Source organism: Emys orbicularis, chromosome 13, assembly GCF_028017835.1.
Source record: "Emys orbicularis isolate rEmyOrb1 chromosome 13, rEmyOrb1.hap1, whole genome shotgun sequence".
Classification (NCBI taxonomy): Eukaryota; Metazoa; Chordata; order Testudines; family Emydidae; genus Emys; species Emys orbicularis.
In genome coordinates this window covers 4,418,625-4,432,749 of record NC_088695.1, presented here as the reverse complement: position 1 = coordinate 4,432,749, position 14,125 = coordinate 4,418,625, and the positions used below count along the sequence as shown (strand labels likewise).

Genomic DNA, 14,125 nt, shown 5'->3' with positions numbered 1-14,125 from the left:
ACATACATTTCAATGTGATGAATTTCTCTCTTACAAACAGCGCACACTCCAACTTGCTCAGAAACGGAATCAGATGCTTCAGAAACACAAGAAACTGCCTTTCCCCCGGTGCTGAAATGTTCATTTTTCTCTCTGTTACAGCCTATCACATTCAGGGTCATTTGCTGGCACTAGATTATTCGAAATACTTTCTGATCCCCATTCGCATTTTTAACTCTTTCACCTCCCCCCCTCCCCCCCATGAACAATCGCAACCTACCCAAACACCATGCAGTCAGACGGCTAATAGCCGTTTACAGAGCTACAGTAACATGAGATGTAAGCACAGTGATTAGCCAATGAATACGCTTTGTGACTTGAAAGAGAGCAACACCTATGTAGTTCAGCTCTACCTGGACCGTACTATTTAGAAGGGAGGGCGCATTATGATTTATGGCATTTACAAGGCAACTTTAATACTTAACATCTCAGCGATTGTCGGGGCGCTTTGGAGGCTCTAGTGGTTACAAAACAATCGGCTGGTGGCCACGTTTGAGAAATGCTGATCTGGAGTCTAAACTAACAAGGCCTTCCCTTCCCTCATTTCCCCAGCGTGTGGCTGGGGCTCCGTCTCATAAGATCTCGCCTTCTCAGCTGCAGAGAAAAGCTTGACATTGTGACCCTCAGTTTAAAGCAGAAGCACATACAAAGAATCCACGGTTTAAACTACACACACTTGTTGCTTGAGGGCCCCACTGCCTGATTTTGAGATCTTGAGGTTGGCCAGGCTGACGAATGGGGACATGGTTCATTTAAGTGTGAGTTGTATCAGTGTAATTTCTAGGGCCTGGTCTACACTGGGGAGCGGATCGATCTAAGTTACACAACTTCAGCTACGTGAATAGCGTAGCTGAAGTCGACGTACATAGATCTACTCACCGCGGTGTCTTCACTGCGGTGAGTCAACAGCTGACGCTCTCCCTTCGACTCCACCTGCGCCTCTCGCTCAGGTGGAGTACCAAGTTGACGGGAGAGCGCTCGGCAGTCGATTTATTTAGGGTTACCATATCTATTAAATAAAAAAAGAGGACCCTCCATGGGCCCTGGCCCCGCCCATTTCCCCACCCCAGCCCCGCCCCAACTCCGCCCCTTCCCCGCCCTAACTCCGCCCCCTCCTCCCTCCCACTCCCAGCCACGGGGAAAGGGCTGCCCGAGCGCTACCGCCTTCACGGTTTGCCGGGCAGCCCCCAGACCCTGCGCCCCCGGCCGGCGCTTGCCCAGCGCAGCTGGAGCCCGGGAGGGGAAGCGCCCAGCCGGGGGCGCAGGGTCTGGGGGCTGCCCGGCAAACCGTGAAGCCAGTAGCGCTTGGGCTTCGGGCAGCCCCCATGCCTCCGGACCCTGCGCCCCCAGCCGGGCACTTCCCCTCCCGGGCTCCGGTGGCGCAGGGTCCGGAGGCATGGGGGCTGCCCGAAGCCGGTAGCGCTCGGGCAGCCCGGCTCTGTTTAAGAGCCGGGCTGCCCGAGCACTACCGGCTTCGGGCAGCCCCCATGCCTGGCTCTTAAACAGAGCCGAAGAGTCAGGGGAGGAGCAGAGCCGCGGAGGCTCTGCTCCTCCGCTGACTCTTCGGCTCTGTTTAAGAGCCGGGCTGCCCGAGCGCTACCGGCTTCGGGCAGCCCCCGTGCCTCCGGACCCCAGCCGCCGGCCGGGCACTTCCCCTCCCGGGCTCCGGCGGCGCAGGGTCCGGAGGTATGGAGGCTGCCCAAAGCCCGTAGCGCTCGGCTCTTAAACAGAGCCGAAGAGTCGGGGAGGAGCAGAGCCGCCGCGGCTGGAGGCTCTGCTCCTCCCCTGACTCTTCGGCTCTGTTTAAGAGCCGAGCTGCCCCAGCGCTACCGGCTTCGGGCAGCCCCCTTGCCTCCGGACCCTGCGCCGCCGGAGGGTCCGGAGGCAAGGGGGCTGCCTGAAGCCCATAGCGCTCGGGCAGCTCAGCTCTTAAACAGAGCCGAAGAGTCAGGGGAGGAGCAGAGCCGCCATTTTCCCCGACATGTTCGGCTTTTTGGCAATTCCCCCCGGACGGGGGTTTGAGTGCCGAAAAGCCGGACATGTCCGGGAAAAAGAGGACGTATGGTAACCCTAATTTATTGCGTCTAGACTAGATGTGATAAATCGACCCCCGCTGGATCGATTGCTGCCCGTCAATCCTGCGGGTAATGTAGACAAGCCCTCAGAGACTTATTTTGAGCTCCCTTCCAGAGCAGTCCCTTTTCCCATCACATACACTTCAGGTTTGCTACAGATCCACAGTTTTTCCATGTAGCACTGTGAGCTGCTGACCTCATTCCCGTCATTCAGATATGCGCAGTCACCTCCTCCTCTTATCACAAACCTGCAACACAGAAGCCAGGGAGCTGGGGTCAGGCGGAGCCCGGGCATTTCACACCAGTCACCGCCAGGGGCGCCGTTCTCCACAGTGCAGGCCTGAGTGCGGAGCAGCTACTCACAGCCCCTCAGGAGCAGAGCGGAGCAAATCATTCATTGTTCAGCTCGGGGGCCAAACTGAAATAGAGTTTGGTTCAAACCAAAACGGATTTTTGTCCCCCCCCACTGAAATGAACACAGTTCATTTCAGGTGAAGAGACACCTGAAAACAAAATGAAACTGAAAAATAAAAAATTGTATTGCATCAAACGAAACATTTCATTTAACCCAAAACCAAGTTTCACTTCAATTTTGGTGTTTTTCACCTTTTGGGGTTTTTAAAGAAATAGCTAAAATTTCAAAAACAAAACAGTTCAAAACAAAGTCAAAATGTTTAGATTGGAAATGGCCGAAACAAACCATTTCACCATTTTTTTAAATTAATGTTTTCCCACAGCTAAAACTATTTGCTGAATTCACAAATAGTTACAGTGCCCCCAAAATGCATTTTTCAGCAAAGTTACCATTTGCTGGAAAAAAATATTGGCCTGACTCTATTCAGGATTCCCACAACAGCACAAGTGACGGGCTCCACGCCCATCACTACTCTAGCAGACAGGGACAACAGAATGGGAGTGGGGGTCCTAAGAAGTTTGACTGGTCGCCATGAAGCCTTTAAGATGGGTAGACAATTTAATCCCACTCCCTGCTCACTCCCACCCAGCCGGGGTTAGGACAGGTCCCTGCAGGTCCAGACTCCCCAGAACAACCCAGCCAAGCTGCCCCGGGGGAGAGACTCCAGAGGCGTCTGCACGGCAGCGAGCAGCTGTAACCACAAGGTGGAAGAGCTAGATGGGGGCTCCCTGAACAGTTTCCATCGTCCCGTCAGGGCAGAGGCCGGTCAGGACAGACTGCACCGGGGAGGCTGGAGCGAAATGGCAGCAGCACAGGGACTGCAGCACAAACCCAGCGGCGTTGTGAGATGACATCAGCTCTTGCAGTGCCTCACGTTAGCGCTGGAGGCAGCACTTCAGACCCTGGGGTGAAGGACGGGATCAAGGCAAACCCCCACATGGAGCTCCCCATGTTCCCATCCTGGCTAGTGACAGGGTCACATACGCCACAGTCGTCTGCGAGGGGGGCCAGCACCACTCTTTGGGCAGGCTGGGGTCTCCCCCTGTCAGTCTCCATGTGGGTTGGGGGTCCATCCCAGAGAAGGGAGCAGGACCGGCACCTGCAATGCAGTGCTGGGCACAGCAAGGGTGCCTAGCAGCCATGTTAACCTGAGCTCCCTGCTGCCTGCTTCCCCCCGCCCCCGGGACCTTGCAGACGAGGGCTGGGGAAGAACAGCGAGTGTCCCAGATGAAATCCCAGCGCGCTGCGAGGGCACCTCTGGCTATGGCGGGCTCTGTCTCCGGCCCAGCACCGCGCTGCGGGGAGGAGCTGAGAGTTCCGGGACACGCCGGCTCCCATCGGTCTCTGGTACACGCAGGACGTGAACGGACCAGGGTCGTGTCTGGTTGTTTCACTAGCACTGAATGGTGGATCCACCTGAACTCAAACAGCTCAGACACCAGAAACCCCGAGCCCAGGGAATTAGTACAGAGGGTGAGACACTCACAGGTGGTTGAATTCGGTGCCGTTGGCCCATTTCCAGGGCTGCCCCTGCTCCTTCCGGAGGCCGATCCAGTGGTCATGGACACCCTTATGGCGCAGCAGGAACGCCTTAAAGAAAGCCGAGGGACAGCAGGTATCAGGCCCAGCACTGGTGCTTCCCCCACCCCGACCCCTCCAGGGCTCTGTGCTGCAGAGAATCCCAGTCACACATTGAAGGGCGCTCAGTTTATTTTCAGAAGGAAGTTGGATTTCCCCCTCCCTCTTGCAAAGCACAAGGTCTCCAGGCAGAATTAACCCTCCCACCGCACACAGAAGCCCCGCCCCTGTGCTCCCAGTCACCTGCACCCCAAGTTCCCCTGGCTGGGGGTAGGGTGACCAGATGTCCCGAATTTATAGGGACAGTCCCAATTTTTGCATCTTTTTCTCACGTAGGCACCTATTATCCCGCAACTCCTGTCCCGATTTTTGACACTTGCTATCTGGTCACCCTAGCTGGGGGCAGCTGCTGGGTCTAAGCTCTCTGCAGAGACATCTCTTCTCACAGAGCAGCCACCGCTCACCACAGCAAGGTATGAGGAGGGAGCGAGTCAAGGGAGGGGAGGGGTCAATCTGAAGTGGGAGGGGTCAATGCTGAGAGGAGGCTGCCTAACCCCCATCCTCAGCCAAGAAGGGGAAGTGCGAGAAGACCCTCTACATCAGTGGTTCTCAACCAGGAATACGTGTATCCCTGGGGGCATGCAGGGTGAAGGGTTAAAATCCATGTGCATTTGATATAACAACCTGGTATATGGATTGTGCCAGCTCTTTTCCAGACCCAAAGTCCAGAGTATGGTCAAGGGACCAGAGGCCTAGCAAACAGTGATCAGCTAAGAGAAAGCTGGAGTAAACAAGATAACATTGGCTTTGCTAAGATAGGCTTGGTCAGTAGAAATGCCAGATGTAGAAGCAATAACTGAATAATTATGTTTCATCCAATGTTTCAAATTGAACAAAGGATCCCTGTGTCACGGAGTCCCCGGGTGATGCTCTGGAACTGCTCCCAACAAAGCCAGTCAGGACGCTGGGGAGCCTCCTCTCCCATGGAGCAGACTGTCTTCAGGGCAAGAAGCTCACACGGCTTCACCTCCTGGGAGCATTCAGAATATGCCCCTCCGTGCGCTTCCCACAGCGAGTCCGCCCAGGCGGGGTCCTGGGGAAGCCAGAAGACCTGCACGCGCCCCCACTTCCCAGTCAGACGTGACTCTCAGCCAGCCAGTAAAACAGAGGTTTATTAGATGACAGGAACACGGTCTAAAACAGAGCTCGTAGGTACAGCAGCGAACGGGACCCCTCGGCCGGGTCCATTCTGGGGTTCAGAGAGCCAGACACCCACATCTGCCCTCACTCCTCGTCCCCAGCTAGCTCCAACTCTGAAACCCCCTCCAGCCCCTCCTTCTCTGGGCTTTGTCTCTTTCCTGGGCCAGGAGGTCACCTGATCTCTTTGTTCACCTTTAGCTATTTCCTTGCAGGGGGGGGAAGGGCCCTGGCCATTTGTTGCCAGGGAGACAGAGTGTCAGTGATTTATGTACACTGGCCTTTCCCCACCACCTAGAGACTTAAGAAATGCATAGGGGAAACTGAGGCACCCACACAGTATTCAGAGGAAACATTAAGAACAGTCCCACTTCGTCACACCCTGTTCCTATTGTGTTAGTCTCTTCTGTAGGCAAATGTTCTTCCCACAGATCCAACCCTGAGTTTATGAAAAGTTGGCACGTCAGTATAAAATATGGCATCCTTCCACCTCCCTTCCCAGGGACCAATGCCCTGCCTTAAGACATAAAGGAGACAATCTTTATGGTCATATACTTTCACTGTTTCTTTGCTTTAACCCCTAGGAATGTACCTATTGGACAATCAAAGGAGTTACTCCATTCCTATGGACCCCAAATCAGAATCCAACATATATATTTTATCAAAGTATTAATTAAATGTTAACTTGCTAACTTGAGACCATGGGCGGAGACATTATGTAACCTGTTAACCATTAGCCAATGGTTAATCTTGTCTTGCTGCAAAACCTATCCCGGGGTGTGGAACTGCCTACCCTGTCACTTTCCCCCGCACATGGAAAATCTATATATTCCATTGTAATCAATTGATTGACAGGGTCTCTGAGCCTAATAAGCCAGGTGACACTCCGCCAGCGCTATGTGTAATAAACTCCTATGCTTGACCTCTACACGGTGTGGATTTATGTCCTTCATAGGAGTCTTCCAGGGGGCACATCAACTCATCTAGAGATTTGCCTAGTTTTACAACAGGCTACATGAAAAGCACTAGTGAAGTCAGCACAAACTAACATTTCATACAGACACTGACTTGTTTACACTGCTCTATGTACTGTACACTGACATGTATTTTCAATATTTCTATTCCAATTGATTTATTTGATAATTATATGGTAACAATGAAAAAGGCAGCAATTTTTCCAGTGATAGTGGTTGTGACACTTTTGTATTTTTATGTCTGATTTTGTAAGCAAGTCGTTTTTCAGTGAGATGAAATAGGGGGTACACAAGACATCAGCCTCCTGAAAGGGGTACAGTGGTCTGGACAGGTTGAGTCACTGCTCTACATCCTCAGCCAGTGTGAGAGGAGCCCCCCCATCCTCAGCTGGCCGCTCCTTTCCCACCCCCAAAACAGGAGCACGGCCCTGTTCTCCATCCCACTCCAGGCAGCCACAGGCCAGGAGATGCCCGAGCCAGCCCAGCCCTAGAGAGCCCTCCTATGGAAGGGTGGGGACGGCTGAGCGTGGGTGATCTCTAGAGTTTGGGTGTGACCGTAGGGGAGCCCTGGGTCTGGCCAGGGCTGGGATTCAGCTGCTGGAAGTTCATTCGCTCTGTCCTCCCAGCATGAGAGGGCTCAGAGCTGCTCCTCGCCCTGCCTGGGGCAGGGCCCAGGTCCTACTGCAGCAACAGCTGTGCCAAGGCCAGTGTATCGCAATCACAGAGTCACTCACCTTTTCCTGCTCACTGTCGATCCCAGCCAGGGAGGCGCTGAGGGAAGAGCAGTTGCTCTGGCTGTAGGTCCAGTTCCCTTCAGTCTCGGAGAAATAGTAGCATTTCCCTCGGTACCCGATCCAGCCCTCCGGGCATGCAGGGCCAGCAGGGGGGCCCGGATCATCTGACAGAAGCTTAGGTCTCAGCACTGAAAATGAGACAGTAACATTTGTTACTGTTGTGGTGTCAGAGGGGCCTGCCGCCCGGCCATGAGGAGAACATGGGGAAATGAGCCCCTGCGCCCCAGGCTTCTGAGACTCCTCGAACCCTGGCAGGTGCTGGAGGGAGCCAGGAGGGTGCTGGGAATCCAGCCCCAGAGGGGGGTTACCTGACCCTGGTCTCGCTCTCTCGGGTTCCCATTCAATGGGGATGCAGCTGACAAAGAGCTCGTGCCATGAGACCCAGCACAGAGAGCTGGGCCCAAGCTCAGTGTTACAGCAGGGGGTGGCCAGGGAGCTGCAGAGGGAGGGGACAGTTATCAGGGGGCCAGGAGGGGGACAATAATTAATAGACAAGAGGTCAAATTCAAACACAATTTGCCAGGTCTGTTACCCCGAGGAGTCCTGCTAGCCTGGGACCTGGGCTGCTGCCCCCTCCCCCTGCTCTGCGCTTTGCATCTGGGCAGAGCCGGCTCCAAGCACCAGCCGACCAAACACGTGCTTGGGGCGGTACCTTGGGGCAGGGTGGCGCTCGATTTTTTATTTTTGGATTCGGCGGCGCGACGCTCGGAGCGGGGACGGGGCTTTGGGCGGCGCGGCGCTCGGAGGGTGCGGGGGCTTCGGGCGGCGCTCGGAGGGAGGGCAGGGGCTTTGGGCGGCGTGGTGCTCGGAGGGGGGAGGAGCTTCGGGCGGCACGGTGCTCGGAGGGGGGGGCGGGGCTTCGGGCGATGCTCGGAGGGGGGCGGGGCTTTGGGCGGCGTGGTACTTGGAGGGGGCGGGGCTTCGGGCAGCGTGGTGCTTGGAGGGCGGGAGCTGGCACGGTGTGGCGCTTGGAGGGGGCGGGGGCTTCGGGTGGCATGGCGCTGGGGGGGCAGGGATTTCGGCGGCGCTTGCGGGGGGGGGTACGGCAGGACGGCTCTCTTCTTTTTTGCCTGCGGCGGCAAAAAAGTTAGAGCCGGCCCTGCATCTGGGGAGCATGTTGAGATGAAGATGGGAACAAACTCCCTTCCCTTCAGGAGACTGAACACCTGCTGCCCGGGCCCGCCCAGCACAGCCAGATGCAGGGCGATGGAGACGCTTGTTGTGGTACGTTTGCACCCCGAGCCTGAACATCTACATGGCAATTAGCCCCTTCGCTGACTCTGGCTCATGGGGTCTGGCAGCCACGGATGTCTAATCACAGTGTGGACGTCCCCTGAGCAGCCAGGAATGTTATAACTTGATTCACCTCTTACCTACAGACCTTTCTTCCCCCAAATACAGCAGCCAGAAGGAAACTCGCTGGAAGCCCTCACTGCAGTGTCACCCTTTCAGTGCCATGGGAGACCAGCAGTGGGGCCACACAACACACACCAAGGAGCTAGTGGAAAGTAGGTGAATAACCAGAGACAGGGTTATTAGAGTCACTATGGGCAGAGCTGCTAAGCCATTCCAAACACCATGTCAGTGAGTGATTTCCCTCCCCCCAGAATCACTCCTGCTCGCTCTCAGCCTCAGGGGGATTTGGTGGTGCTCCATAGAATCACAGAAACGTAGGACTGGAAGGGACCCAAGAGGTCAACTAGTCCAGTCCCCGGCACTCAAAGTAAGACTAAGTATTATCTAGACCATCCCTGACAGGTGTTCGTCTAATTTGCCCTTAAAAATCCCCAATGATGGAGATTCCACAACCTCCCTAGGCAATTTATTCCAGTGCTTAACCACCCTGACAGTTAGGAAGTTTTTCCTAATGTCCAACATAACCCTCCCTTGCTGCAGTTTAAGCCCATTGCTTCTTGTCCTATCCTCAGAGGTTAAGAAGAAATTTTTCCCCCCTCCTCCTTGTAACAACCTTTCATGTACAGGACTTGAAAACCGTTATGTCCCTTCTCGGTCTTCTTTTTTCCAGACTCAACAAACCCAGTTTTTTCAATCTTCCCTCATAGGTCATGTTTTCTAGACTTTTCATCATTTTTGTTGCTCTTCTCTGGACTCTCTCCAATTTGTTCACATCTTTCCTGAAATGTGGCACCCAGAACTGGACACAATACTCCAGCTGAGGCTGTATCAGCGCGGAGTAGAGCGGGAGAATTACTTCTCATGTCTTGCTCACAACACTCCTGCTAATACAGCCCTGAAGGATGTTTGCTTTCCCTCCCCTCGCCGCAAGAGCTTTACACTTTTGACTCATATTTAGCTTATGGTCCACTATGACCCCCAGATCCCTTTCCCCAGTACTCCTTCCTAGGCAGTCATTTCCCATTTTGTACGTGTGCAACTGATTGTTCCTTCCTAAGTGGAGTACTTTGCATTTTTCCTTATTGAATTTCATCCTATTTACTTCAGACCATTTCTCCAGTTTGTCCAGATCATTTTGAATTTTAATCCTAGCCTCCAAAGCACTTGCAACCCCTCCCAGCTTGGTATCATCTGCAAACTTTATAAGTGTACTCTCTATGCTATTATCCAAACCATTGATGAAGATATTGAACAGAACTGGACCCAGAACTGATCCCTGCGGGACCCCACTCGTTATGCCCTTCCAGCATGACTGTGAACCACTGATAACTACTCTCTGGGAATGGTTTTCCAACAACTTACGCACCCATCTTATAGTAGTTCCATCTAGATTGCATTTCCCTAGTTTGTTTGTGAGAAGGTCATGCAAGACAATATCAAAAGCTTTACTAAAGTCAAGATATACCAAATCTACCACTTCCCCCCCCCATCCGCATGGCCTGTTACCTGTCAAAGAAAGCTATTAGGTTGGTTTGACATGATTTGTTCTTGACAAATCCATGGTGACTGTTACTTATCACATTATTAAGTTCTACGTGTTTGCAAACCGATTACAGAATTATTTGCTCCGTTATCTTTCTGGGTACTGACTGATCTGTAGATCCCTAGGTTGTCCTTATTTTCCTTTTTATAGATGGGCACTGTATTTCCCCTTTTCCAGTTTTCTGGATTCTCCCATTTTCCATGAATTTTCAAAGATAATCGCTAATGGTTCACGTATTTCCTCAGTCAGCTCCTTGAGTATTCTAGGATGCATTTCATCAGGCCCTGGTGACTTGAAGACATCTAACTTGTCTAAGTAATTTTTAAAACTTGTTCTTTCCCTATTTTAGCCTTTGCTCCTACCTCATTTTCACTGGCATTCACTATGTTAGACGTCCAATCGCTACTAACCTTTTTTGGTGAAAACTGAAACAAAAAAGTCATTTATCACTTCTGCCATTTAGACATTTTCTGTTTATTGCTCCCCTCACCCCACCTCGTTGAGTTATGGGCCTACGCTGTCCTTGGTCTTCCTCTTGCTTCTAATGTGGTTGTAGAATGTTTTTGTTATCCTTTGTGTCACTAACTAGTTTAATCTCGTTTTGTGCCTTTTCCTTTCTAATTTTGTCCCTACATACTTGTGTTAGTTGTTTATATTCATTCTTTATAATTTGACCTTGTTTCCACTTTTTGTAGGACTCTTTTTTGAGTTTCAGATCGTTGAAGATTTGCTGGTTAAGCCAGGGTGGTCTCTTGCCATACTTCCTATCTTTCCTACGCCGCAATGGGATAGTTTGCTCTTGTGCCCTTAATAATGTGTCTCTGAAAAACTGTCAACTCTCTTGAACTGGTTTTCCCCTTAGGTAAGATCCCATGGGAAGCAAGTCTGGGTTTGCTAAAGTCTGCCTTCTTGAAATCCATTATCTTTATTCTGCTGTTTTCCCTCCTACCAATCCTTAAAATCCAGAATCATGAACTCTACCATTTCATGATCATTCACCCAACCTGCCTTCCGCTTTCAAATTCTCAAACAGTTCCTCCCTATCTGTCAAAATCAAATCTAGAACAGTCTCTTCCCTACTATCTTCACCTTCTGAAATAAAAAATTGTCTCCAATACATTCCAAGAACTTGGATAATCTGCGCCCTGCTGTGTGATTTTATTTTCGCAGCGGGAAGGAGTCTGACTCAAATCCCTCCAGTCACTTTTTTTTGTCTCTCATTTTGCACCGCAGTAGCTCTGCAGCTGGTTTTTAAGCCTTCCCCCGTGGCTGGGATTTGGAAGAACATTAGCAGCTGAGGCAGTGGTGATCAAAGAATGAGCAGGTCATGCGCCAGGCATGTATTTCCCTGGAGCTGTAATGGGTGCAGTGTGTCGTACGCACTAGTGCTCACGCACGGAACGGAGCAGGGCAGTCAGTGCATATAATGCTATATAGTCCTGCTCAGTGTGTGATTTGTGTCACTCATTTCAGGGAGCAACTCAGTTGTGTGCGGCACAATTTCACATTTCACACCCTGTACAGGGAATACACAGGCCCCCCCAGGAGAAAGGCTGCCAGGCCTGTGAGATCCTTCCAATACTGCCTAGGAGGGACAGGGCACAGCAAGGAGCCTTTCACTTCTGGGAGCCTCTGATTGGTGCCATCGCCACCATCTGACCCCACTGTGTTCTGGGGGCTCCCTGGGGAACCCCAACATCACAGATCTCACCTTACGCTGGGTGAGCCAATGCTGCCCATTCCAATAGCCGGCCAGTCCAGCAGGGAGCTGGGACTCACGGCCCGCCTGTAGCAGGGCAGCTGGCACCAGTGTAAGGATGGTGAGGCAGATACATCTGTGCATCATGTCCTGCTCTGGTAACTTACTGCCATGAACAGCACCAGGGAAAGCCCCTTTCTGCACCACTGCAGTGCATCTATGTGAGCAGTTGCATCAATTACATTAATGTCATTACATTGCACAGAGGATTCCTAATGCAGACAGACCTGGATTCACCCCCCTCTGCCAGCTGCTAAACCCTCCTGGGGCGCAGTGATCAGATCCCAGAGCAATAGATAAATCCCACTCCTGACAGTCTCACAGCCCCCCCGCCCCAGACGATTGGCAGATACAGCCGGGCTCACGTTCACCACAAACAGCCGCCCTCTGCGCTAACACACGCTGTCTGTGCAGGTGGGGGAGTCAATAGCGCTACGGGACCCTGCACTGCCGAGGTCACTAACTGGTGGGTTTCACACAGCGTTAATGGAGGTGTCTGTGCTGCGTTCTACAGCTCGTTTCAGTGACATGCCAGCACCTGCCAGCCCAGCCCTGGGCATGACCCGGGGACGCAGGGAGGCCAGGCTGGTACCTCAGGGCGACACGCTGCAGGCAGAGGGCCCAGCTCATCGCTGCCCTGCGCCTTCTCCTGTCAATCACCGCCACTCTGCACGGGGGTATCAATGACTGTGCCTGGGGCCCGGCAATAGTCACTTAGACCCCAAGTGCTCAGAGATTTGCTGGGGGAACTAATTTCAGTCCCGACACAGAGCGTGCCCAGGTGCAGGAGTCTGGGAGGGAGCAGGAGGAGGGTCATGGAGGAACATCCCCCAGGAATCCTCTGTCCCGGGGCAGAAGCCAGACAGGCCGGGAGGAGAGACTGTGTCTGTGGTGGCTCCAGGGGGAATGGGATGTGCAGAGAGCGGGGAGGGAGGGCTGAGAACTCACCTGCCTGGACAATAACAGCGCTGATGAGACCCAAGGACACAACTGTGAGGGCGACTGCGAGGGCGATTGTATTTTTCTTGCGGTTACCACGAGGTTCTGAAACACAAAGACCCGTCAGGCAGGGCCGCGAGGACACGTCTCACTGACAGCACCAGGGCTGGAGCTGCCCTAGAACATGCACCGTTCTGTTGATTGCTCCTCCCGTCAGACGCTCTGGGAGAGGAGGCCGGAGGGTCAGGCAGGCTGGGGCTGGCAGAACAGACCCTCCTTCCCCTCAGCCCAGTGCCTCCCCGGGCACCCCCAGCCAGCTGTCACGGGGCCTGGTGAGCTCAGGGGTACAGGAACAAGGACCTGCATGTTCCGGTGGCAGGACCTCAAGCTGCCCCCCCCCCCATCCCCACCCCCGCTCTGCCCCCTGCCGAGCGCTGGCTGGGCCCACACTGCCGAGTGCGCCTGTCCCCGCACACTGGGGTCTCACCCTGGCCATACACAGCAGAAGGGGGGAGAAGGAACCAGGCAGAGATGGGCCAGGGCTGTCACAGGGGGTCTGACACACCCAGCCCAAAAGGCCCCTGCACAGCCCCACGGCCACCGCTGTGTGCGCCAGACAGCAGCTGTGAGCCGGGATCGGTGCCCTGAGAGCCCCTGGGGGAGATCCAGCCCCTGCTGCCCACAGACGGGGGGTTGCTGGGCACTGGCTGCTGCCACTGAGAACATGGCCCCATGTGGGGCAGCCTCAGGGTCTCTCTCCAGCCTGTTCCCAGGCAGCGACGCCCCATTACCTGGCTCCCCGCCACTCTTCTGGTGTCCACCGCTATTAACACTCCCCCGCAGTGCCTGTGGGCTCTCACTGTCCCGAGCTGCTGACTCCATTGTCTCTGAGCGACACTCAGGCTACAGACGCTGCTGCAGGCGCTGGGCTGGGATCGGCTCCTCTCTGTGTGACTGGGTCCAATTCAGCAGCAACGAAGCCGAGCCGGGGCGGAGGTCCTGGCCCCGGCTCCCTCCCTGCTCCAGACTCTCCAAACGATCTGAAAGTCGAGATGGACCCAGCAGGAGAGGACAGGGTTGGGGGGTGATTTGTGGTCTCTCGTTCCCTGCCCAGCAGCCCAAACCCCTGTCAGAGATGGTGCCATGAAGTTTAAACCCCCTTAAGCCCCATTGGCTCCTCCACGAGCTTCAGAGAAATGATCTGCTACGGAACCCACCCATCTGGAAGTGGGGGGGGGGGGAAGAGAGGGTTGCCAGGTGACTGGTTTGCCCGGTCGAAAAGGGACCCTGGTGGCAAAAGTCCAATTGGCCACAGCAGCCAGCCCCATGCAGCTGCAGGAGGCGGCGACATGTCCCTCCAGCTCCGAGGCACAGCGGCAGCCAGGGGGGCTCCTCACGCTACCCCTACCTGTGGGCACAGGCACCACCCCGAGCGCTGGCTCCACAACTCACATTG

General features: G+C 54.1%; 1 protein-coding gene across 1 annotated transcript; it reads right to left on the bottom strand.

Moving 5' to 3' along the window:
* Nucleotides 1–2,208: 2,208 nt before the first annotated feature.
* Nucleotides 2,209–13,551, bottom strand: LOC135887326 (C-type lectin domain family 2 member D-like). Its single transcript, XM_065415089.1, has 5 exons — nucleotides 13,461–13,551; nucleotides 12,679–12,774; nucleotides 7,013–7,200; nucleotides 4,016–4,119; nucleotides 2,209–2,362 (listed from the first exon to the last, which is right to left on the bottom strand). The coding sequence occupies exons 1-5, from the start codon at nucleotides 13,549–13,551 to the stop codon at nucleotides 2,209–2,211; spliced, it is 633 nt and encodes a 210-aa protein (XP_065271161.1).
* Between the last annotated feature and the right edge of the window lie 574 nt (nucleotides 13,552–14,125).